General features: G+C 45.9%; 1 protein-coding gene across 2 annotated transcripts in view; it reads left to right on the top strand.

The window, feature by feature from the left end:
* Positions 1–24,753, top strand: part of DUSP16 (dual specificity phosphatase 16) — a 93,025-nt gene that overhangs the window by 36,368 nt on the left and 31,904 nt on the right. For both annotated transcript variants that reach the window (XM_055570427.1, XM_055570428.1), the window contains exons 3-4: positions 2,838–3,428; positions 4,555–4,693. In XM_055570427.1, the coding sequence (XP_055426402.1) occupies positions 3,201–3,428; positions 4,555–4,693 (367 nt within the window). In that variant the 5' untranslated portion in view covers positions 2,838–3,200. The remainder of the gene's footprint in view (positions 1–2,837; positions 3,429–4,554; positions 4,694–24,753) is intronic.

The raw sequence follows: 24,753 nt of genomic DNA, 5'->3' as shown, positions 1-24,753 counted from the left end.
TGTAACTTATCCTCAGTTCACCTTCATTCTTTGTTTCTTTGTTTCCCATGTCAGGGCTACTTTGACCAGACCTCTATCCTGGTAAGGAAAAGGGTCTTTTTCTCTCTGGGACTACAGACTGTGGTCATTGTGTCTGGAGTGACTGTTTTCTTCCTGGTGGACCAGTTGGCCGCAAGATGCCTTCAGCTTCAGTGATTTGGGCTTTTGGCTGGAGGGAAACAAGGACAAGAGCTTTCTAACTCCGTTTTCACATTTTTGCCATCTTCTCTCTCCTTCGTGCCTGGATCTGCTAACCCAGATACTGCTGTGTCCCGAGTGTTGCACCATTGAGAGGAGCCAGCCCGGCTCCGAGGCTCAGACCATTGTCGGTGTCCGTTTGCTCCCTTTCTTGGGTTTCCACCTCCTGTGCTGCCTGGGCTCCCACGTGGACCAGACGCGTCACTGTCTCAGTGCAGCTTCGTTGCGGGAACGGATTCTTAGGAAAATGGAGTAACCCGGGAGTAGGAGCCCTGGGGAGGGCGGGAATCAGGCCGTCTGAGCAGAGAACCTGCCATGGCTGTGATCTGTGTCCCCGGCCAGGCAGGACGCTATTCAGAGACTCCCTGGGTAGGTGCTTTGCAAACAGACGTTAGTTGGTCAACGAGGACAAATGCTCTGCGCTGATGTCTTGGCTTGTAGTAGACATGACTTTTGTGCTTGACTGCCATTTAGGCTGTACTAAAAGCAACGCATTCCTGTAATGAAGATGAGAAACAGAGAAACCGCGTGTTACATGGAGCTGATTTGTAAGATGTGAGGGTGGACGAGGTGGTTTCTCACGTGCCTTCTGACTCCGTGTGTGTCTGGCTCTTGTGAGAAGGGGCACAGCCTGGCTGAAGCTGGACGAGAGGAGGATGGAGTTTCTCTGTCTTTATCTGCTGAGGGATGTCTTTCAGATTCCAGCTGCAAGGCAGCTGTGTTCACCGTTGGCATCTTTGCAGCATTCTCCCTCCTTCCTCTATGTGATGATGGGTTGCTTTCTGACTTAATCACTTGAGATTACTGAGATAATTTCATCCTCAAAACAAACTCTGTGGGGTGACAGAGCCAATGTTATATATCTGTATTTTGTATATGAGGAGAATGTGGTTGAGAGGTTAATATGATTTGTCTGAAGTTAAGGGCAAGACCACTCCTCTCTCCATCCCACCTCTTCCTGCTTCTCTAGGCTTCAGTTCCTATTGGGTTGGCTAAAAAGTTTGTCGATCTTTTTAAGATCTTATGGAAAAACCCGAACGATCCTTCTGGCCAGCCCAATAATTTGTAAGTCTGAGATTGGGGAACAGGACTCGGTGATGATTGAGAGGTTCTCAGTGCTCTCAGGACCCTTCGTCGTGTCGTCTTCTTTGCAACCGCATGGACTGTAGCCTGCTAGGTTCCTTGTCCATGGAATTCTCCAGGCAAGAACACTGGAGTGGGTTACCATTTCTTCTTCCAGGGGATCTTTGCAACACAGGGATTGAACCCATGTCTGTTAAGTCTCCGGCATTTGCAGGTGGATTCTTTACCACAAGCCCCACCTGGGAAGCCCTGAGGGGTTCTACTATCAGTTAATCAAATATGAATTATTCAGTATCTTAAGTCATTTTTGGAACAGAATTTTACTTACTTGTAACAGTGTTAATTGAATATCTTATGTGCACAGCACTGTGGAGGTGAGAAATATAATACAAAACATCTGCTGTCAGATAGTTTATCCTCTAGAAGTTGAATGCCAACAGTGGATATCTCATTTAGCTTAGCATTTCCTATAAGCAGAGATGGACTGGGGAGATAGGAACTGGAGAATAGTGACGGTCAGGGTGAGGTCTAAGCGGCACAAAACTCCAATTAGTGTTAATAGGAAAAGGTTCGTCTTAGGAATTTAGGAAGAGTAGGCAGACAGTCAAGGACAGGGAAACCATGGGTTCACAGAGTCGGACACGACTGAGCGACTGAATGCCAAAAGGATAGGAGGTGTCAGGGCCACTGTTTAGAACTCTGTCCGCTGGGTTGTTAGGTTCAGAGTCCACAGCGAAGGTGTGATGTTTCCTGAGGCTGGGAGTCCATGAGACTCTTAAAAACAAGGGACAAACAAAGAAAAGGAGAACTTAAAAACAAAGAAAAGGAGAACTGCGAGGTGCTGGGAGGGCACCAGGCCAGGGTCTTAGCTGTGGGTCTGCCGGGAGAGGAGCGAGAACATCACAGACCCCCAGCAACAAGTTCAGCACTTGGTGTGACAAGCATATCGGTCATTCTGTCCCTCGTGTTCCTTAAAAGGTGGCCAAAATCTATAGAACCTCCCGGGTTACTGTCTCTTCTCCCAGAGGGCAGTTTAAAGGAATCTTCACAGCACACACATGCCCATTATCAGAAAAGACTTTTTGTCCTGATAACACGGGATTGCTAACCTGATCCCTGGCTGCTCTTCTTTGTGCTCTTTTCAAGAAATAAGCAAATAAAATGAAGGAAACCCATCTGGAATAAAGATACCCGAAGTGGCTTTTTATAGCTCTTTTTAACTTCGTAGCATAAGTCCACGAGTTCTGGGCCCCCAGGTGGTTATAATTCATGAGTATGTCTTCTTTTGTCATCTCTGAGTTTCTATATTTTGAGGTGAAAGTGAGTTATCGTTAGTGTGTTTTCTGAAGCCATACCTACTTGTCCTTCGTTTGTTTGTTCACATGAAACAGTGCATCAAGTATGGAATTAGATTAATGGAGTAAATATTATGAATCATACAGTCCCTCTAATCCGCTGCTCTTTCTCTCCCTGACCCCCGTGTTTTGTTTTCTGTCTGTCATTCTCTCTCGGTGTAGGCTTTTCAGCCCCGTGGCAAGCTGTTGGAGCGAGGGAACAGAGGTAAAGAATGATGTAATGCACTGGCCGCCCCAAAGCATCTTTTGTTGGAATGGTTATTCCAGTCATCTCTTTATGAATCAAATGTGAGGGGCTGCTTTGTGGACGGAGGCCTTTGCGAGAACACATCAACGGGAAAGAGAAAGAGACATTCACTTGGAGGGCTCTCGCCGAAAATGGGTTTAACTCTGCTCTCGCCAGTCACCACCAGCCTGACCTCATACACTTCAGTACAATGGAGTGGCTGAGCCTTTGAGCACACCACCATTACATCATCGTGGCAAATTAAAGGAAGAGGTGGGAAAAGAGGACTTATTGTTGTCATGGCCCATGAGATGATTGGAACTCAAATTGTTACTGAGAGGCTGGTGGCTCTGCTGGAAAGTGGAACGGAAAAAGTGCTGCTAATTGATAGCCGGCCATTCGTGGAATACAATACGTCCCACATTTTGGAAGCCATTAATATCAACTGCTCCAAGCTTATGAAGCGAAGGTTGCAACAGGACAAAGTGTTAATTACGGAGCTCATCCAGCACTCGGCCAAACATAAGGTACATGCTTGCTTTTTTTTTTCCTTTTGAAAATAAATGGACATATTGAATGGGGATCTATTTTAAATGAAGCCCCCTTTTTAAGGGGAGAATGTAATTTGGGGAAGTTTTGGTTGCTTTTTTTAAACTTTGGTACCTTATGATATCTCTAAATAATTCACTAATTCTAAATAGTGTCCCTGCTCAGAATTTTTCTGAACTGTACAGAAAGGTGTAACCTGTTTTAATTTGATCACGTGCTGTGTTTTCCTGTTAATGCTAAAAAATTGTTTTATTAATTCAGTCACAAATAAGTTATGTTTAATACATTTTTAATACTCAATTAGTAATTATGTATAAATATAATATTACATATGTGTTATTAATAATTAATACCTGAGCAATTGAGCATGCACAGCACATTGTTTTTTGTTGTTTACAAAACATAATGAAAGGGAGTCATTGTTTTCAAGTGCCCTGGGAAAAGAAGTAGAAACTAATTATTTTAGAAGTACTTTTCATTTGTGGGAAGGTGATGATCAGAAGTTAAGGCTCTTCAAGGCAAGTTTTTCTTAGGATACCAGAATTTCACGTTGTGATAGGTAAGGCAGTTTCTTTTGTTCAGGAATAAAAATGAGTTCACGCTTTAGTTTTACTAAACAACTGGTATGTTACTACACAGAAATCACTTTGAAGTGTTTCTTCCGCTCAAGAATCATTATGTTGCATACTGTTGTGTTGTACATGCTTTTCATTCCCTTTTTATAGTGTTATGGATTTAAAACTAAGGAGTTGGGAGCACAGTTACACAGAAACAGCATCAAGTTTGCCTTATAAAAGTTGATTTTCACAAGCATTTAAACCATTTGTATGCCTGGTTTATCCAGTACATTCACCAGGTCTCATTTTTATTCAAATATTTTTTAATATATTTAAAAAGCTTTTTTTATTTGGAGGATCATTGCTTTACAATGTTGTGTTTCTGCTGAACACACCAACATGAATCAGCTATAAATATACCTATATCCCCTCCCTCTGATATTCAGTTATGAATGAAAACAGGAAGCAGTTCACTTGCCCCAGTGGCAGCGGTTTGGAGACTATGTTCCTGGCCTTCCTTCCTCACAGCCTCACATTTACGTTGTAGGTCGACCTTGACTGCAGTCAGAAGGTTGTCGTGTATGATCAGAGCTCCCAGGATGTGGCCTCTCTGGCTTCAGACTGTTTTCTCACTGTCCTCCTGGGTAAACTGGAGAAGAGCTTCAGCTCTGTGCACCTGCTCGCAGGTAAGGCTTGGGGTAGGAGTGAGAAGACTCAGGATCTCATGAATCCTGTAAGTGGGCAGGATTCCACAGCAAGCTCAAAGCTCTGCCCTTGATGGATGAAGCTTTGAGGTCATCATATTAAATGATTTATTTGTAGCTTTTGACTGATGAGACTGTTCTGCCTAACAGGAATATGGTTGTTCTTCCCCATTGGCCAGTGTATTTTTGATTTCGCTGAAATGCCTCTTCATTTGGTATTTATTAGCCAGAAAGCCACGTAGATCTGTGTGCCCGTACAGATGGCTCAAAGCCAGCTGCTTCTATCTGGGACTTTTCCTTTCACCTGCAATCTGTGAACACAGCGTAATCTGCATCTCAGCTCCCACCCCAAGGCAAGAACCCGACCAGCGCTCAATGTGAACCTTGGTTAAACTGGGCTCTTGGCGATAAGATCGCCTGTCCTGGACATTTTGTACAACAAGATAGGAAGAGACTGTGCGTAGAATATTTCTTCTAATAATTAGGGGGAATATTTCCAAACTAACTTACATATTTTTGTGTGGTTTGTTTTCACAACTAAGTCTCAACTTGCAAATGCTAAGCAACCAGATGACTTTATAAAGTACATGGTAAAGGCTGTTTTATATCTGCCTTCAAGGAGGGTGGTGTGGGAGTTCTGTCTCATTGAATTCCAAAGCCGACTGTTCATCCTTGGCTTCCCCTCTTTGGCAGATGGTCCTAAAGCCCTTCCATTCGCATGGTCTCCCTGAGCGGGGAATACAGTTTGACAGTGCGTGGTAACCTCTGCCACAAAGCCGCTGTGTGTATAGTGGGTTCTACCACGGTGATCAGCAAGCGTACCTTCAAAAATCTGACCCAAGGAAAATGAAATATTGACAGAAACAATCACTTTCACACCTTTTGTCTTTTGTTGCAAGGAGGTTCCGTTGACCTTGATCATGTTGGCAATTATGTGTTAGACGTACAGGTATTTCAGTTGTCAGAGGAATCATCAGTTATGGGTGTGTTATCACTTTTAAACTCTCTGAAGGCTTAAATAAGATTTCTGTGTCTCCAGTTCCCTCTCACCAGCTTTTGCTGCTGTTCTTAAGAACAAGCATAGTTTACCTGTCACTTTCAGGTCATCTGTTGCCACGTGTTTCCCCTGTGCTGTGGTTCTTTCCTTAAGTGAAGCCAGCGTGTCTCAGAATGTAGCTCTCAGAACTCTGCAATGGAGAATTCATACCACTATGAATAGTAGGCGCGCTCTTTTACTGGGAGTGTAATTGTGTTAAATCTGACAACTGTTACTTGTTGTTCAGTCACTAAGTCATGTCTGACTCTGCAGCCCCCATGAACTGCAGCACACCAGGCTTCTGGGTCCTTCACTATCTCCCACAGTTTGCACAAACTCATGTCCATTGAGTCAGTGATGCCATCCAACCATCTCATCCTCTGTTGCCCCTTCTCCTCCTGCCTTCAGTCTTTCCCAGCATCAGGGTTTTTTCCAGTGAGTCGGCTCTTCACATCAAGTGGCCAAATTATTGGAGCTTCAGTACTCTTGCTTGGAAAATCCCATGGATGGAGGAGCTGTTAGGCTGCAGTCCATGGGGTCGCTAAGAGTCGGACACGACTGAGCGACTTCACTTTCACTTTTCACCTTCATGCATTGGAGAAGGAAATGGCAACCCACTCCAGTGTTCTTGCCTGGAGAATCCCAGGGATGGGGGAGCCTGGTGGGCTGCCGTCTATGGGGTCGCACAGAGTTGGACATGACTGAAGTGACTTAGCAGCAGCAGCAGCAGCAGCAGCAACTTAAGCATCAGTCCTTCCAGTGACTATTCAGGGTTGATTTCCTTTAGGATTGACTGGTTTGATCTCCTTGCTGTCCAAGGAACTCTCAAGAGTCTTCTCTAGCATCACAGTTGGAAAGCATCAGTTCTTCAGCGCTCAGCCTTCTTACTGTTATAGAGTTCCACTGACCTCAGTTGCTGAGTTTAGGACTGCAGTTCATGCTTCCTGGGGCCACTATGTGGGACTTTACCTTGGAATCATATTGTCAGTACCAAGGTTTTTCTTAAACAGGGCACACCTGGAAAGTGATTATCCCACCTGACTCTTGTTTCAGATGTTTTTCCCTGCGGGCCTCTGACCTGAAAACTTGGCTGGGCAGATGCTCCTGGAGGAATGAGCTCATGTCGAGTTTTAGTTACTCCAGTAACTTCCTCCCCTTTCTCCAGGAATATGCCCTTGTTACCTGGAAAGTTCTTATGAGCCACATTCTTACCAGCTTTGGGAGGGGCATTCGTTGGAAAGCAGGAAGTGAAAGGACTCATTCTGATCATCTAGATCAGTCCTAGGGACCTGTGGGCCCGTGCTGGGTCAGAACCCTCAGCGTCTCCCCTTTGCACAGGAGATGTGTCCTGGGCCTAAACGGAGGCTCACTGAGGCAGCTCCAGGAACCACGCATGTGTATCCTCGTGTCACCATCCACACCCCAGAATCCGGTATTTATCCTAGCTTCAAAGGTGGCTTCAAGGACTGAATGGCCTTGTCTGGGAGTTTCTGAGCAGCCAGGTTTCTTAGGACACCTCAGAGAGGGTTCTGGATGATTAAAGGCTTCCCTAGCCATCCAAAAGCCTCTGGCCAGCTGGACATTCTCTTGGTTAGTGCATCTGTTCCTCAGAGTAGACAGAAGAATGTAGTTAGTGGAAGAGTGGTGGGGAAGGCAGGGCTGTCAGCTCTTGGCTCATTTTTTTTTTTTTTGCCAAGGTCCAGATGGTCAGAGGACATCCCAGGGATATGGGGTAGAAGGACACATCGACACGTGTTTCTTAAATAATTTTGTTTGGAAGGGAAATAACTGACAAGCACACTAGTGCCCCACGGGTGCTGCGGGAAATGACAGGGTCGCTGGAGACAGTTCTCACTACAAACTGCCCCGTGATGCTTTCAGCAGTTAGATATGCTTGTTGGCTCCATGGCGATTTGATAATGGAAAGACAAAGTGGCTTCTTGTAGTAATCTCTCCATCACGTTAGAGCTTTTAGCTATTCTGAGATTGTTCAGAAGGAAAGTATCAGACCCCGTGAGATGGCTTTTTATAGTCATTATATGTGAGGGGAGGAATTGTGGCCATTCACAATTGCTCCATTCTCCTTTTTGGGGCCACCTTACCCAGAGAGTCATGACCCTGGAGAAAGGGAACAAGGGGACCTCCCCAAGGAGCTGGTAGAAGTATCTTAACAAGCTCTTTCCCTCAAGCAAGAGGAGACCCAGACTTACCTATGGGACCTAGTTACATGGACATTAACAGTGAGGGCTTCCTGATGGTGGAAGCTGTACTGGAGCTCTGGGCTTAATTTTTCCGGATAGAACAGCAGGTCTGGCCCTGGGATGGGCTAGCTTGGTAAACTTTAGCTTCTCTGCCAGGGAAAGGGGTTCTGTTAAGCCACTTTGACAGCTGATTATCAGTAAGACTTTCCAGTCCTGAAACTTTGACCTGATTCTGCAATGAACTCAGCCTGTATTGACTACATCTGTGGGCCTGCTTGGCCAGGGACCTTGACCCTGGCCTGATCAACTTTCCCTCTTTTTAAGCCCAGCCAGTATTCTCAACCAAGTGATTAATATTTGATAGACATCCGCCATATGCACATCTTTGATTATTATCTTAAAATCTTATTTAAACCTGTGTTGTCTTTTTCATTTGTTAGCCTAACTCCCCTACCGGATCCTCTTTTTCAAGCTAAGGACCTTTCCTTGTTCATCTTGTGTTCCCCACAAGGCTAAGCACTTTTTCAGTTTTCAATAAATATCTGATATATAAATTAGCTCATAGCTCACAGGTAGGTTTAGACTGTTTGTATTCCATACGACTTATTTTTTTAGTTTAGAATAAGTGATTATGTTAAACAATGATGAAACTAATCACAAAGTGTAGCAAGAACTTGAAGTATTTTGAAATAAATGATAGGCAAGTTATCTTCGTTCAGGTAAAGCAAAAATATAGTTTCCCTGGTGGTCCAGTAGTTAAGAGTCCTCCTGCCAACACAGGAGACACAGGTTTGATCCCTTACCCAAGAAGATCCCATTTGCCACAGGCCAGCTAAACCCACACGGCACAACTCTTGAGCCTGTGCTCTAGAGTCCACGTGCTTCAGCTACCAAAGTCTGTGCACCCCGGAGCCCGTGCTCCACAATAAAAGAAGCCACAGCAACGAGCAGCCCGCACGCCGCAACTGTCTGCAATTCGAGAAAGCCCTCGTGCAGCAACAGAGACTCAGTGCAGCCAAGTAATAATTAATAAATAAGTCTTTTAAGAAATACACAGCTGTTATGGGAAAGCTATCTAATACAAAAATGTTTCCATCGTTTAAGTAGATTTCAGCATGGCTAAGTTCTAATAAAAACCCTGGTACAATTGAGCAGTGCTTAAATACTGAACTGTGGCAAGGAACTGACAGCTCTAGAAGACCTAACGCCATTCACAGGAAGAGACACGGCCTCGGATCCACATGAATTGAGGCCGGTTGAAGCAAATGTTTATATTAAGTCAGTTCATTATTTAGCCACTAGTAAGTTTCCCAATGGGCTTCCCTGGTAGCTCAGTGGTAAAGAATCCACCTGCCAATGCAGGAGACATGGGTCCAATCCCTGGGTTGGGAGGATCCCTTGGAGAAGGAATAGCAACCCACTCCAGTACTCTTGCCTGGGAAATCCATGGACAGAGCAGCCTGGCTGGCTACAGCCCATGAGGTTGCAAAAGAGTCGGACACAACTTGGTGACTAAACAACAACAAAGTCTTCCAGTAACCAAGCCAGCTTAAACCATAGCATTGTTTCACCTCTCAGAGGATTAAAGCAGTTTACTGTGAGTTGTAGCCTCATCTTAGCCAAAAAGAATGAACTTGGATCCCTTTGGAAAGTTCTCCCTCATCACTGATGGGTATAAACAGTTGCCAATATTGACTTACTGATAAACTTTTTTGGTCTTGTTAACTTCCAGAAAGCTGTCTAAAAGCTAATCTTGTTTCTTGGCCTTTAATTATTCATCATATTACTTAATTCTACTTGCCTTTGTCTATTATATTTCCAAGGGTGGCAGATTGAAAATAAATATATTAGGGAACAAAAAAAAGCCTCTGAATTTGGACATTTTTGTGTGTGCTAACATAATGGAGAATAAATGGGTTAATTTACTAGAAATAAAGATCAACCTACAGATAGAAATGCTCTTCTATTATTTCCTTCTCTTTCTTTGCTGTTGTAACTCTGGGTAAAAGCAAAAGGGACCCACAGCAGTTGGTTAATTCTCCAGCACTCATTTCTTCCCCTCCTCCCCCCAAACTTTATTTATTTATTTTTTTTTCTTTTGGGCCTCGATCAGAAGGACTTGGGCCCCCCCCCCCCCAAACTTTAAACTTTGAATTTTTGTATTAGGGTATAACTGATTACAATGTTGTGGTAGTTTCAGGTGAACAGTGAAGGGACTCAGCCATACATATACATGTATCCATTCTCCCCCAATGGAGAAGGGAATGGCAACCCACTCCAGTACTCTTGCCTGGAGAATTCCATTGACAGAGGAGCCTGTACAGTCCATGGGGTCGCAAAGAGTCAGACACGACTGAGCCACACACACACACACACACTCCCCTAAACCCCCTCCCATCTATGCTGCCCCATAACGTTGAGCAGAGGTCCATGCAGCCCTCATTTCTGTCCTGTGATGAGGCACAGCATAGTCTTCAAGCAAAAAACCCTGAAGTTGAATCACAGATCTCAGCCCTTTCATTTATAAATGAGGAATGACTCTCCCTGAGCTTCTCAGGTGGTGCTAGAAGTCAAGAATCTGCCTGCCAATGCAGGAGATGCGAGTTCGATCCCTAAGTCAGGAAGACCCCCTGGAGAAGGGAATGGCAACCCACTCCAGTATTCTTGCCTGGAGACTCCCATGGACAGAGGAGCCTGGTGGGCTACAGTCCCTTGGTTTGCAAAAAAGTCAGACACAACGGAGCGACTAACACTACTAATGACTCTCTCCAGCTCTCCCCAAGCTCAGTGTGCCCAGTCTTCTGGAATTCCTTGAGGCGGCTGGACTGAGAATCAGGGGTGCCCACTTCAGGTCAAGTCTGTGCTTTCTTTTCGTGGTAGCCCTCTCTCAGTCTCTTTGTGGACTTCAGAGTCATATTCAGAAGCAACATATAAAAATACACTGTATATAACATTTTTAAGCATTAATTTTTTTCAGTCAGGGGGAATCATCAAAAGTTTATTCTGTTCTGAGCTGAATTACAACTCTGGGTAACGATAGAAGATACTTACCATGGAGGTCAGCGTCAGGTGCGGTGCTAAGGGTTCTTAGAAACATTTCATCTCTAAACACAGCTAAGGTCTTCAATGAATGTCTGCTAAAGGCTAAGTATGTATTTCTTTGGTCCGATTCAGAGTTGCTAGTGTGGTTGGAGAAGGCAATGGCAACCCACTCCAGTACTCTGGCCTGGAAAATCCCATGGACGGTGGAGCCTGGTGGGCTGCAGTCCATGGGGTCGCTAGGAGTCAGACGTGACTGAGCAACTTCACTTTCACTTTTCACTTTCCTGCATTGGAGAAGGAAATGGCAACCCACTCCAGTGTTCTTGCCTGGAGAATCCCTGGGACGGGGAGCCTGGTGGTCTGCCGTCTATGGGGTCGCACAGAGTTGGACACGACTGAAGCGACTTAGCAGCAGTAGCAGCAGCAGTGTGGTTAGAGTTGGGAGCGAATAAAAATGTGCTTGACTCTTCATTCACTTCTAGTTTAACGGGAATCTAGACTCAGTCAGCAGTTCTGTGTACAAAATGTGCAGCTTTCTACGGACATACCACTCTGAACATGTCCGATCTTGTCTGATTTGGGAAGCTAAGCAGGGTTGGGTTATGTGCAGCTTTGGTTGCATGGCACCGGTTGCCATCCTTCCATGTGGAAGCAGGGCAGGGACTGAGCCTCCCACTCACACATTTGCTGCGTGTGCTTTTGCCACCATCTGTTGTCACATCCCACGTGGCGTTTCTTCTGTCCCCGTGTCTAGGGAGGGGAAGTCTTCAATCATTGCATTTTAGATCTTGCAGTAGCTGGTGAAACAGATTGGTGTTAATGGGTTTAAGTCAAAGTACCACAGTTAGTCAGGAATTGGCTCTTCTCATGTTTAAAAAGCCGCGGTGACCAAGAGCCACTGAAAACAGACTAAAACTCGGTGCCGTTTCGCCCTGGTTGCCATGTATCTGCTGGCTCCGCTTCTCAGTTTGCATGCGATTATCCAGACTGGATCCCCTTTTCTCCAGTTGCTACCTGCCGCTATGGTAACAAGACAGCTGTGTCACTCCCTAAAGTGACCAGGACCTCAGACGTCTTGCCTGAGGCTGCTTCTGTTCAACAGCTGGACTGCAGACCATGCTAGAGATGGTTCTTCACCGTGACACCTTGCACAAGCACCCAGAGGCCCCGTGGGTGACCACGGTGACATCAGTCTTCCCCGACCTGATCATGTCATTTGTGTCCTATCCATTTAGCCAGCCTCTGAGTGTCAGAGGGCTTCCTTGGGTGGGCCCTGGGCTGCGCTTGGGGGACGGGGTACTGGGAAAGCACCCAGCTCACCCCTGCACCTAAGAACACAGATTTAATTTGGAGTCCCACATTCGAAGTGGACGAAACAGAGGTGCCGTTGACAGTGCGCCAGGTGGTGAAGGGCGTGACTGGGTGTCGCCTGCCGGGCTTGGGGAAGAGTTGGTGACAGTGGTGGAATTTTGATCAGACCTTGAAAGATGAGTAAGATTTGGGAGTCAGGGGGCGGTCCTTGGTGGACTAACTGAAAGGAAAGGAAACGTGATTACAGATATTATGAGTGAACATTGGTTTTAGGAATAGTGAGGAGACAGAATAGACTTTTTGTGATGGGGAGGAAGGGGAATTGAGTGGAAATACAATAAGGCTGGGGTGGCCTGGGATGCCTTGGAGACTCAGTGACACCTGTTACCTCTCAGCCACCAGAGCTTTCTTCTGGCCTCTTTGCTCTGTGCTTCTGCTACCAACTCCAGCCAACACCAGCCCTCCAGACCTGCCCAGGGGCCTCCTCACTGCTCACGCACCCTGTCCACACTCTCCTCCCACACCATTACTCACGTCTCTCTTTTATATTTTTAATGTACCCTGGTTTTATCACCCCCTGCTTTAATACACATCAGCACTTTGGGGGTGAATTCCATAATCTTTCCCTGACTCTGAGGCCCTGCAGTGGCAGCTTCTGCCCGCCTTCACACCTTCGTCGCAGGCCCTTGTCCGTCCTCAGGTTGCTCTGTATGTGTATTGTAGCTCTTCGGTCTCAGGTGCCCTAGCCCTGCAGCCCTGAGGTGCCCTCCTCTGCCCTGATGTGTCCCCTTCTCCCCCATATCTGGGTCAATCTCCCACTTGACTCACGGCAGCCCTCCAACCTTCCCTGGTCCCCAGATAGAGGTGCGTGTCCTCCGTCACACACACTCCTCTGGCCACGCACCGTAGTCAGCTAATTGCTCATCTAATTGTTTGGCTGAAGTTCGTCCTGCTAAAGTGTCCATTCCAGAGATGGCCCCTGTCATGTCACCAGGGTCCTGTCAACCCAGCCCCGAGTCCAGCTCCCGGCAGGTGTTCAGGGCACGTCTCTCAACCACGTGCAGATGGCAGTGGCCTCTGATGTTGTCTGGTGACAGTCGGGGACCCCTTCCTTCCCCAATGCTCCACCACGTCCTTGGGGAGGCGGCACACTTGGCCCTGGAGGAGGACAGCTGCTAGAGCAGACACAGCAAAGTGGGCGCACAGGAGGGCTGCTCAGGGTGGGTGTGGGTTAGAAGCCTGAGCTTCATGGGGGAAAGGCCATTTGGGCTCCGAGGAGCCCTTCTTTGGAGACCAGACTCCTGTTCCCTTTCCCCTTGACTCAGAGCATTGTCTCCTGATGGGGGTGAGGAGTCTCAGGAGGCCCTGCCCGCTGGTGGTCACCCTGGGCACAGACAGCAGCCACTTCGTCCTCAGCCAGGGTCAGTCTGTCATTGGTCTAGCTCGTCTCCTGAGGGCTGTTGCCCCTGGTCCCCTGAGCTCTGGAGGTCAGCCCGGGGTCTGGAGGCCTGAGCCTGTCTCTTGAGGGAAGTTCCCTAGACACGACAGAAGCACCTGAGGACTCACCGGGGATTTTGGATGAGGCAGGCAGCATTTACCAGGTTGCCCTTCTGTTTTTTTTTAACATCAGAGAAATGTTCTGCTTGCTCTCAGCTGCCTCACTCACCCTGAGGGTCCTCTGGGGCCTCAGAGGAGGAGTAGGAAGAGGTTCTGGCTCCCACCCAGGCCCACAGAGCTCTCAGCGCTGAGTGGAATCAGGAAATCCTTTTGAACACCAAGCATACACAAGATTTATGTCCATCAACAGCTATTCATTGTAACAAGAAAGGATTCAGTTAACATTTAGTTACATGCTAAGCACTGTGCTAAATGTGGAGATGATTGCAAACAAGTGTGAGACACAGTTCTTACACACAGTTCACAGCGTGTTATAGCTGGAGAGATAGGTCACCACAAACACGGAATGAGAATCCACAGTGACCAGGTCAGAGGAAAATACTGCCACGTGATGGCTGTGTATACATTCATATATGTATGTATGTGTGTGCTTCCCAGTAGTAACAAATCTGCCTGCCAAGCAGAAGAACAAGTTCAATCCTTAGGTCAGGAATTCCCTGGAGGAGGGCATGGCCACCCACTCCAATATTTTTGCCTGGAGAATCCCGTGGATAGAGGAGCCTGGTGGGCTACAGTCCATGGGATCACGAAGGAGTCGGATATGACTGAGTGCCTAAACAACAACGAACAATGTATATGTGTATTTTTGGTCACACTGCACAGCTTGCGGGGTCTTAGATCCCTGATCAGGGATGGAACCCGTGCTCCCAGAGGTGGAAGCATGGGGCTGTAACCCCTGGCTTGTCAGGATAGTACTGTGGCTATGTATTTTATAGAAGTTCTAAGTTGGCCAGACCATATTTAGATACACTGGTCAGGGAAGATTGTTTGTTTGTCTGTTTGTTTTTTAATACAGCAGAATTTTAAGAACACAATAATAGAGTACTAGAATTGAAACTAGAGAGCAGCTCCATGGTAAGAGAGGATTGTATCATGAAACTTGTTTTGGTGGTGAGAGAATGTGGGTGATGAGAAGGTAAAATGTATATTCTATTGGTCATGGTAAGAAAACCATGGCATATGCAGCTGGAGAAGAGCTGTGATCTGTGCTTGCCTCTGGTTCATAAGGACTGAATGGCCAGTGGCTTGTGATGAGACCACACAGGTGTGTTGCGAAAACAGGAGGAAGACGAGTGGACCTGTGATGTGGTGGGCAGAGTAGGGACAGTGAAGGTGGACAGTAGAGTGGGGTCAGATGATGAAGGAGCTTGAGTGGCTAACCAGGAATTTTGGGTTGTATTCTATGGGCATTTGGGAGCACAGGTTACATCAAAACTATCTTAGGAGCTTAATTGGGCAACAGAGTGGAAGCCAGTTGGGGAAAGGACAGGCGGATCAAAGAGAAGTGTTCCTGAATTTATCCAGTGATGCAGCTCAGAGCTCATGGACAGGGGTGTGGCGGGGGAGAAGGGGAGGCAGGGACAGACAGACAGACGTCGCAAAGGCAAATCGAGTGTTGCCATGCCCGGGGGATGCTGCTGATGCTTCCGAAGGGGCCACCCGCTGGGTCCCCCGGTGACGTGAGGACAGCAGCCGGGGCTTCCTGAGGAGGCAGGATGTAGGCCCAGGAAGAACGGGGCCAACAGGTATACAGGGTAGAGAGTGAAAGAGAATGAGATATTGGCTTGGAATTTATTTTTTAAATGTCAATAAGTCTTTCAAGTGCAAATGCCCAAAAGAGGGTTGAAAATGTTAGATTGGAATTTGGGACCTCAAGTTCCCAAATGCAACCTTGGAAGTCTTGACTTCCAGGTGAACTAGAGCATGGCCCATTCGGTAAGGAATCCGTCTGCAATGCAGGAGACCCGGATTCGATCCCTGGGTCAAGAAAATCCCCTGGAGAAGGAAATAGCAACCCACTCCAGTATTCTGGCCTGGAGAATCCCAGGGACAGGAGCCTGGCAGGCTATAGTCCATGGGTTCGCAGAGAGTCAGACACAGCTGAGTGACCAAACCACCACCACCAGAGCAAAGGTGTGATCTCCTGAACCACCTCAGAGGCCTACATCCTGCCTCCTCAGGAAGCCCCCGGCTGCTGTTCGCTCGGCTGTGTCCTCAAGTCACCGGAGGACCCAGCGAGTGGCCTCTTTGACCCTCTCTCCTGCTTACAGTGCTCACTGCCTTCACTCAGCCAAGGGTGGGTTCTGGCCATAGTTCCTTTTGATTGGTTGTTCTGACCATACTCTTCAGAACAATCTTTGTGTGAAGGGATTTATTAAGAGTCCTGTCTAGCTCTGTGTGTGTGTGTTTTAAGAGAAAGAGTCTCTGGGCATTGTTGCTGCTGCTGCTAAGTCACTTCTGTCGTGTCCAACTCTGTGACCCCAAAGACGGCAGCCCACCAGGCTCCCCCGTCCCTGGGATTCTCCAGGCAAGAACACTGGAGTGGGTTGCCATTTCCTTCTCCAGTGCATGAAAGTGAAAAGTGGAAGTTAAGTCGCTCAGTCGTGTCCGACCCTCAGTGACCCTATGGACTGCAGCCTTCCAGGTGCCATTGCCTTCTCTGCTGGGCATCATTACTTATTACCAGTTTGAAAGCCCAGGGACTTCCCTGGTGGTCCAGTGATTAAGACTCTGTGCATCCAATACAGAGGGTGCAGGTTCAAGCCCTGGTCTGGGAACTAAGATGCCACATGCTGCTCTGCATGGCCAAAAAATAAATAATAACTTTAAAAACATCAGTAAAAGAGTTAAAAAAAAATGTCAGTCAGCATCTTCTGAGAACTCTTTTACTAAACAACACTTCAGGATTTTGCTAGTTGAATCGATCTAGATAACACAATCTTGAGGAATGTAACATTTAGAAATTATGAGTCATAAGAACTCTGATAAGTTACATTCTTTTAGTATTTAGTGATTTTTTTTTATGCTAGTATTTTGAAAAATTTTAATTCGTTTATTGTGTTGGGTAACGATGTTAATCCAAAACTTCGCTGGAATGTCCCATCCCTGCCGTGCCAGGTGATTGGTGGCTTTGTATAGAGGGAGCTTGTTGGAAGTGTCATTTATGAGGCAGGTTTCATGAGATGGAGGCTTCTTCTCAGGCTTCCTGGAGGGAGGGTCTTCACAGAAATGCATGTCTGCCCCTTTCTCTCGAGGGAGTGGAGGGGTGGAATAAGAGTTTAAAATGAATCCCAAATGCTCCACGTCATTTGGGATTTTTTTTTTCTCTTCTGTGCTGCTCAGCAGACAGGTAACTAGGTAGGACATAGTTGCTGCTGATGCTGCTAAGAAAAGTGTGCTGGGCTCTCTGCCCTCCTGTGTGGCTGGGCTTCCCTACACCAACCTTTGTACACTGGAAAACACTGGAAAAGTACAGTTACTTTTGTTTTTTTTCGCCCACGCAGCTTAGTTCCCTGACCAGGGATCAAACCCATGCCCTCTCCAATGGAAGCCCGGAGTCCTAACTACTGGACCACCAGGGTATTCCCACAGTTACATATTTTTGCTTGCTTTCTTTGCAGGTGTATAATTACATTGTGTTTCTTCTTCTTTTCCGGAGAAGGCAGTGGCACCCCACTCCAGTACTCTTGCCTGGAAAATCCCATGGACGGAGGAGCCTGGTGGGCTGCAGTCCATGGGGTCGCTAGGAGTCGGACACGACTGAGCGACTTAACTTTCACTTTTCACTTTCATTCATGCATTGGAGAAGGAAATGGCAACCCACTCCAGTGTTCTTGCCTGGAGAATCCCAGGGACGGGGGAGCCTGGTGGGCTGCCATCTCTGGGGTCACAGAGTCGGACACGACTGGAAGCGACTTAGCAGCAGCAGCAGTTTCAACTCTCCATATATACCGTCTGCAGACCCCAGGAGAATTGTGACCATGCTTGAATATTTTTAAATGGTTAGAGAATAAAGTTGGCTGAATCAGACACTTCAGACTAAAAGTGCAAAGTAATTATTCTTAAGAGCAGTTAACATGCTGGGTCGGCCAAAAACGTCATTTGGGTTTTTCCATGACAGTGTACAGAAAAGCCCGAACAAACGTTTTGGCCAACCCAGTACTTCCAAGATACACATCTCAACATTTCATTGTTTGATATTAGGGTTGTCTCCTTTGTGCAGTAGCAAAGCCCAGATTTTACTTTCAGTATGGAAAGAGCTGTTCTATACAGATACAGGAATACTCCATTTCAGTCCTTCACATACATTCTAGAATAAGTAGATGAATGGGTCATATTTATGTCACAGAAAAGGGGACTTTGTTTTACAGAAGGATTGAACTACATGAAAACTATATTGAAAAACTATGAGACTATGTAAACTGAAAATGATTTAATGAGTGGAAGTTAAATTTGCATGTGACTTTTTAGAAGAATGTGTTTCATGAAGTGGAGTTTTGTGTAAACAGATTTCTGTACATAGCCATGGACTCTATCCCCAATGTGGGAAGGGGTTGCCTTGAATCCCACTTCACAGTTGGGCAGCTGTCAGAGGGTTAAGAATCAGCCTGCAGTGCAGGAGCTACAGGAGATACAGGTTCAATCCCTGGGTCAGGAAGATCCCTTGTAGGAGGACATGGCAACCCACTCCAGTATTCTTGCCTGGAGAAGCCCACGGACATAGGAGCCTGGTGGGCAATAGTCCATGGGGTCTCAAGGAGTCGGACACAACTGGAGTGACTTAGTGCACACACAGCTGACAAAGCTCTTAGACCTGCTGCCTGTTTGAACTGAAGCATAAGTGAGCAGCCTTCTATTTCTTCCTGCAGTGAAATGTCTTCAGAATCATGGAGTTGATGTTTATCTCTGGTTTGACTTCAAGGATAGGGGTACATTTTTAGAACTTGAATCTGAAAATTAACATCACTCATCTGTAGTACAGTGCTACTTTTGTTGATTATGGAAATACACTTTTAAGAAACACCGCTGTGGTTTATAACTGCCAGAGTCAGAAGGAAGAGAAAGATGACCAGTTAGAATTGTTTAGTGGTGTTTCTTTATGTATATTTTCTTTTACTTGGCAGTTTTTCTCCCTATGAAAATGGGATGGTGGTTAACATTGGCTCTTACAGAAAATTATATTTATGGTTGGAATTATGAAGGAGGTGTTCTTAAGAAGCGTTTTCTTGGCTGAGCGAGAAGAAAGCAACATACAAATCACGAATGCCTTTAAGCTGTACCAAATGTTTTCTCTTTCCAAAGTAATATGTATGTTTTTATTTATAAACATGCATTCTCTTGGTGAATTAGTGGACATCAGATAGAAAATGGATTTTTAACATTGCAATCTGTTTGGCTGTCTATCCAGAGCTGTAGAGGCCAGTGATGTCTGTATGTCTGCTGGTCTCCCTATTGCCATTACAGGCCAGGGTGTCTGCATATGTGCCTTCCTTCCTCTTAAAAACAAGCATTCCTAGCACAAGAGGCCCTAGTGGGTGCAACGTTCCGAGATTCAGGTCTGTCTTAGGGAAGAACATATGGGTTGTCTGACTCTGTTTTCTCCATTCCTAGACAATAAGCAGCATAAAATCCAAAGATGGGAGAAATTTGGCCAGGTTGGACGGTTGAGTCAAATCCTTGACAACTTTAAAAATTATTTTAAAACTGTTTTCAAGAGCGTGACAGCTTTCCAGTGCTGCTCTTACAGTAAACAAAGGAATCCTGAGCCAACACCGTGCCTTCTTGTCGTAATAGACTAACTTGGGATCCAGGGACCACAGAGCCAGGAGCGAGGGCTGAGATGTCTCTCTATTCTGTGTCTGTCATCCCCTTGTCACAGAAGGTTTGCATAGATGAATTGTACTGTTCTCCTTGTGTGGATCTAGTTAACAGAGGAAGAGGGACATTTTAGACATATTTCAAAACTGAGTTGCTGATGAAGCCACAGATAGTTTCTCGAGAGTTTGGGTAGATCAGGAGGTGTCTCATCTGTGATTAATTAATGAAATGAAACCAGGGTCACTGGAGTCCAGCGATGAATGAAAGGTCAGCGAATGGAAAAAACTGTCAATAAAGGCAGATGTCAACAGAGTGGAACATTGTCAGAGATAAAGATCAGGGGAAATGGACTCTTTGCCAAGGTAGATTCCTGTGGAAGTGACCAGGAGTCCTGGTTTGGGACATTTCAAGCCAGACTGAGCACGGATTTCAATGAAATTTGTTAAATATTTTAAGGCTGTTTGGGTTTGTGCTGCTAGAGATTAGTTGTAAACATTGGTTTAAAAAAGTGGGGGGTTCTGTTTGCCTTATGATGTGTTTTACCACGTGTTACTGCTGTTTTATTTGGCTCTGGGGGGTTGTTTTGATGCTAAATAGTGGTTTGTTTTCTTTCTGTTTTCTGTATTAGAGTTTTCTAGCGCTGCACTCACATTTTACTTTTTTAGACCCACTGAAGTTAGAAGTGATTTAGGATAGCGTGAATGATAGAGCTGGACTTGGAACAGCCCAGGCTGGCCAGCTCTCACTTTACGATTGTTGGAGACTCTGTCCCCTCTGAACATAGTTTGATGGAGGGAACGGGCTGAAAGTCACCAAGACGCAGCCACAACCTCACCACCAGTTCACAGACTGCGATGGTGAGCCAGCCGTGAGCCCCTAGTCCATCCTCAGTTTTGTTACTGGACTCATGTGACTCGAGCTTACAGAGTTCTTGTGTCTCTGGTCAGGTCTCCTGCTCTTCTCTGCCTCATCAATGCTTCTGAACCATGTGGCTTAGGGGTAAGCAAGGCTCTTCTGTCTGTTTGGGAGAGGCCATGGCCATTTCCAGCCTAGTGAAATGAGGCTAAAATGAGGGCAGGACCCCAGAGATATCAGCAGACACGTTGCCCACATTCTAGGCAACATGGCACGTAATTCCGTGGCATTTTAGAAATGTGGTCTAATGCACCCAATGAGTACAGTCTGAAGCTGGGCTGCCAGGGCTCACATCCCAGCCCTGTTGGTTATCAGTCTGTGCCTTTCTGAACCTCAGTTTCCTTATCTGTGAAATGGGAACAACTCAGGCACCTCCTTCAAGGGGTTGTAACGATCAAACAAAACTTGTAAAGTGCTTAGAGCAATACTTGTCACATAGTACGTGTTCAGTAACTGTAGGATGACCTATTTGTAAATATGATGACTTATAAGTTTAAAATGAAATTCCTTGGATGATCCGGTTTCTCTGTTTTCTGAGAACATTTCCTAGACTCCCGTTTTGTTGGATTTAAATGAGAGAGACCATCCCCTGAACTGTTTTGAAGCCAGAATAGGAAAAAAAAATATGACAGCAGTTTCTTAGAGAAACACCGGGACCACAAAAGTTACTGGAAGTTAAAATTTAAACCCATTCAATTAAATTGTAATCAGAATTGCGGCTGTCAGTTCCTGTGTTGGGAAAGCAAGCGTAAGATAGGCCAAGAATGTTCAGATTCTTTAATGTTTGTTTTTATAAGAATTACTTGAGGGGAAAAAAACTCACCTTAAATGATTGTATTATGCCATTAAGAGACTGAAAAGGACAAAACATTAATAGAAGCAAAATTATAAATTCTGAATCATGACAGGCATATACATATGCCTGTATTAAAGGGAAAAAAGTGGACATGTTAGTTGCTCAAGTCATGTCCAACTCTTTGCGACCCTATGGACTGTAGCCCACCAGGCTCCCCTGTCCATGAGATTCTCCAGGCAGGAATACTGGAATGGGTAGTCATTCTCTCCTCCAGGGGATCTTCCGGACCTGGAGGTGGAACCTGGGTCTCCAGCATTGCAAGCAGATTCTTTGCCATCTTAGCCACTAGGAAATGCCTGTATTAACTGATCCCTTTTTGAGATAGCTGGTGGGTTATACTTTAAGTGTGGAAATTCCGACGATTTACTCTATTTCAGTGGTTGCAACGGCGTTATCTTGATGTTTCCTTAAGTGTGAGTTCCACCAGCTATTAAAAGATATTAGGGGGAAAATGGGAGGGGAAATTCCATGGTCAAATAAGCTTGAGAACCTTGAATTAAATGAAAGTAAACCAGTTTCCTTAGAGGTTTTCAGGCTCCTCAGAGAGCTTTTAGTATGTGAGCTGTGAGTCTCCTAGGGAGAAATGACGTGTAGCGTTTCATGTCCCAGTGTCCCGTCTGCCAGCTTCCTGCAGGAGGTCATTGCTCCAGAGCCGACTCTGGGAGATGCAGCCCTCGAAGCGCTGCTGCTTCTGTTCTGTTTCAGGTGAATCCTGCTGAGATATAGCTGCAGACTAGCGATGGGGGAAGGCCACAGACAGGGCTGGGAACTGGATGTCTGATGCCTGTGCCCTGCAGGGCTTCCTCTGCAGGCACAAGCTCTCAGGCATCCCGACTGGCCCCATCCTCTCCATCCTCTGACAGCTCTGTGAGGGGGTCTGATCACTGCTCCCAGTTTAGGAACAGGAAAACTAACAGCCAGAGGGCGTCATTCACTTGTGCAAACGTGACAACTAGAACGTGGTGAAGCCAGGATGTGAACTCAGTACAGGGGCCTGTGTTCTTCTTCCCTCTGATGTTCAGTCATGTGTGTGTGTGGTTTGTATGCCCTGTGTGTATATATGTGTGGTTTATATGCCCTGTGTGTGTATATGTGTGGTTTGAATGCCGTGTGTGTGTGTGTGTATGGTTTATATGCCCTGTGTATGTATATGTGTGGTTTGAATGCCCTGTGTGTGTATGTGTGTGGTTTGTATGCCCTGTGTGTGTGTATGTGGTTTGTATGTCCTGTGTGTGTGTGTGTGTGTGGTTTGTATGCCCTGTATGTTTGTGGTTTGTATGCTCTTGTGTGTGTGTGTAGTTTGTATGGCCTGTGTGTGTGGTTTGTATGCCCTGTGTATGGTTTGTATGCTCTTGTGTGTATGTGTGGTTTGTATGCTGTTTGTGTGTGTGTGTGTGGTTTGTATGCCCTGTGTGTGTGTGATTTGTATGTCCTTTTTGTGTGTGTGGTTTGTATGCTCTTATGTGTATGTGTAGTTTGTATGCCCTGTGTGTGTGGTTTGTATGCCCTGTGTGTGTGGTTTGTATGCCCTGTGTGTGTGGTTTGTATGCTGTTGTATGTATATGTGGTTTGTACGCTGTTTGTGTGTGTGTGTGTGTGTGTGTGTGTGTGTGTGTGGTTTGTATGCCCTGTGTGTGGTTTGTATGCTCTTGTGTGTATGTGTGGTTTGTACTCTGTGTGTGTGTGTGTGTGTGTGTGTGTGTGGTTTGTATGCCCTGTGTGTGGTTTGTATGCTCTTGTGTGTATGTGTGATTTGTACGCTGTTTGTGTGTGTGTGTGTGGTTTGTATGCCCTGTGTGTGTGGTTTGTATGCCCTGTGTGTGTGGTTTGTATGCCCTGTGTGTGTATATGTGTGGTTTGTATGCCCTGTGTGTGTAGTTTGTATGCCCTGTGTATGTGGTTTGTATGCCCTGTGTGTGTGTGTGTCTGGTTTGTATGCCATGTGTGTGTACGTGCCCGGGATAGGCTGGTGGTGGTGAGAGAACAGCATGTACAGTTGACAGTGAGTTTTGTGTGGCTGGAAGGATGTTTGGAAAGGGCAAGACATGAAATCTTCACTCTGAGCAGGTGCAGACCCTGAGGACCCCGTTGGTTCCACAAAGGAAGTGGGGTTTCTGTAATGGAACCTCCTACTCTGTCTCCCATGTTCCCGTAAGAACTTTACAAGCAAACTGCTTATGAGTAAAAACAGTCCAGACCCCTGGGTTGGAGGCTCGGGATGGACACTTATATTTTGCAAGTGGACTGGTTATTGTCACTAACTTGCTGCCATCCAGCTGGCTGCACTGTGCATGCCACGCTAAGCACAGATGATGCACACGGGTGTCCAGAGGGTCCTGCTGACACTTGCCCTGAGCAACACAGGGGATAAAAATGTTGATACTTCTCCTTCTGCAGGTGCAGGGTCAGCTCCCTGCACTGGGGTAGCGGATGAGGGTGTGTTTCGTATGTATCCAGAAGGGAGGGAAAGGTGTGTAGAATGTAGCTCAAGGAGATGGAGGTAAATATTTAATGAGATTTTCAGGTCCCTTTTAAGGCTTGATTAAAGAGGTAAGAGTGGGACTGCTCTATCTTCTCAACAAGTGAATTGTTTTTTAATTCAGTAGTATTAAAAATGTACACACCGCTATATTTAAAATGCATCACCAACAAGGACCTACTGTATAGCATAGGGAACACTGCTCAATGTCATGTGGCAGCCTGGATGGGAGTGGAGTTTGGGGGAGAATATATACGTGTGTACATATGGCTGAGTGCCTTTGCTGGCTACCTGAAATTATCACAACATTGTTAATCTGCTATACTCCTGTACAAAAGAAAAATTTTTAAATATACACACACATTCACTCAACATATTCTGAGTCTCTTTGGTTCCTGAGTTTGTACATAGTGAGGGCTGGATAGGGAGGGATTTATCTGAAAATGTATCAAAATGTATTCAGTTCCTGGGTTTGGATTTGCATCACAAGGAATATTTAGATTGGAAAAACCAGTGAAGACCTTATTCATCTTTTCTCTTCCCAGAGAAGGTGAGCGTCTCCTTAGCCAGTGGGTTTCTCGTCATTAACAGTAGCAAGATTGTGACCTAATAAAGGTCATGGAGTGGGTCATTATAAGGACAGGACTAGAAAAAAGTGAATTCCTCCGAGTACAGGAATCTTGCCCCAGGGCCTCCGTTTGTACCCTGAGCAGTTAGGGTCTCTCGGCCCTTGTTTATAATGAGCACCCAGCAAAGGAACAGGAGACCCTGGAATCACGAGTGATTATGAAACCCTCGATATAGAGAATATTTGTAAGAGTAAAGGGTGTATGTGGTATCTTTGAAATTAAAAATTTATATAGTAGGAAGATTTTAAAAAGTTCATTCTGAAAGAAACTTAAGTTGATCCACTGTGTTTTGAAGAAA

The sequence above is a fragment of the Bubalus kerabau genome, chromosome 1 (genome assembly GCF_029407905.1).
Source record: "Bubalus kerabau isolate K-KA32 ecotype Philippines breed swamp buffalo chromosome 1, PCC_UOA_SB_1v2, whole genome shotgun sequence".
Lineage (NCBI taxonomy): Eukaryota > Metazoa > Chordata > Mammalia > Artiodactyla > Bovidae > Bubalus > Bubalus kerabau.
The sequence above is the reverse complement of the archived record's forward strand: the minus strand, read 5'-3'. Positions and strand labels throughout refer to the sequence as shown.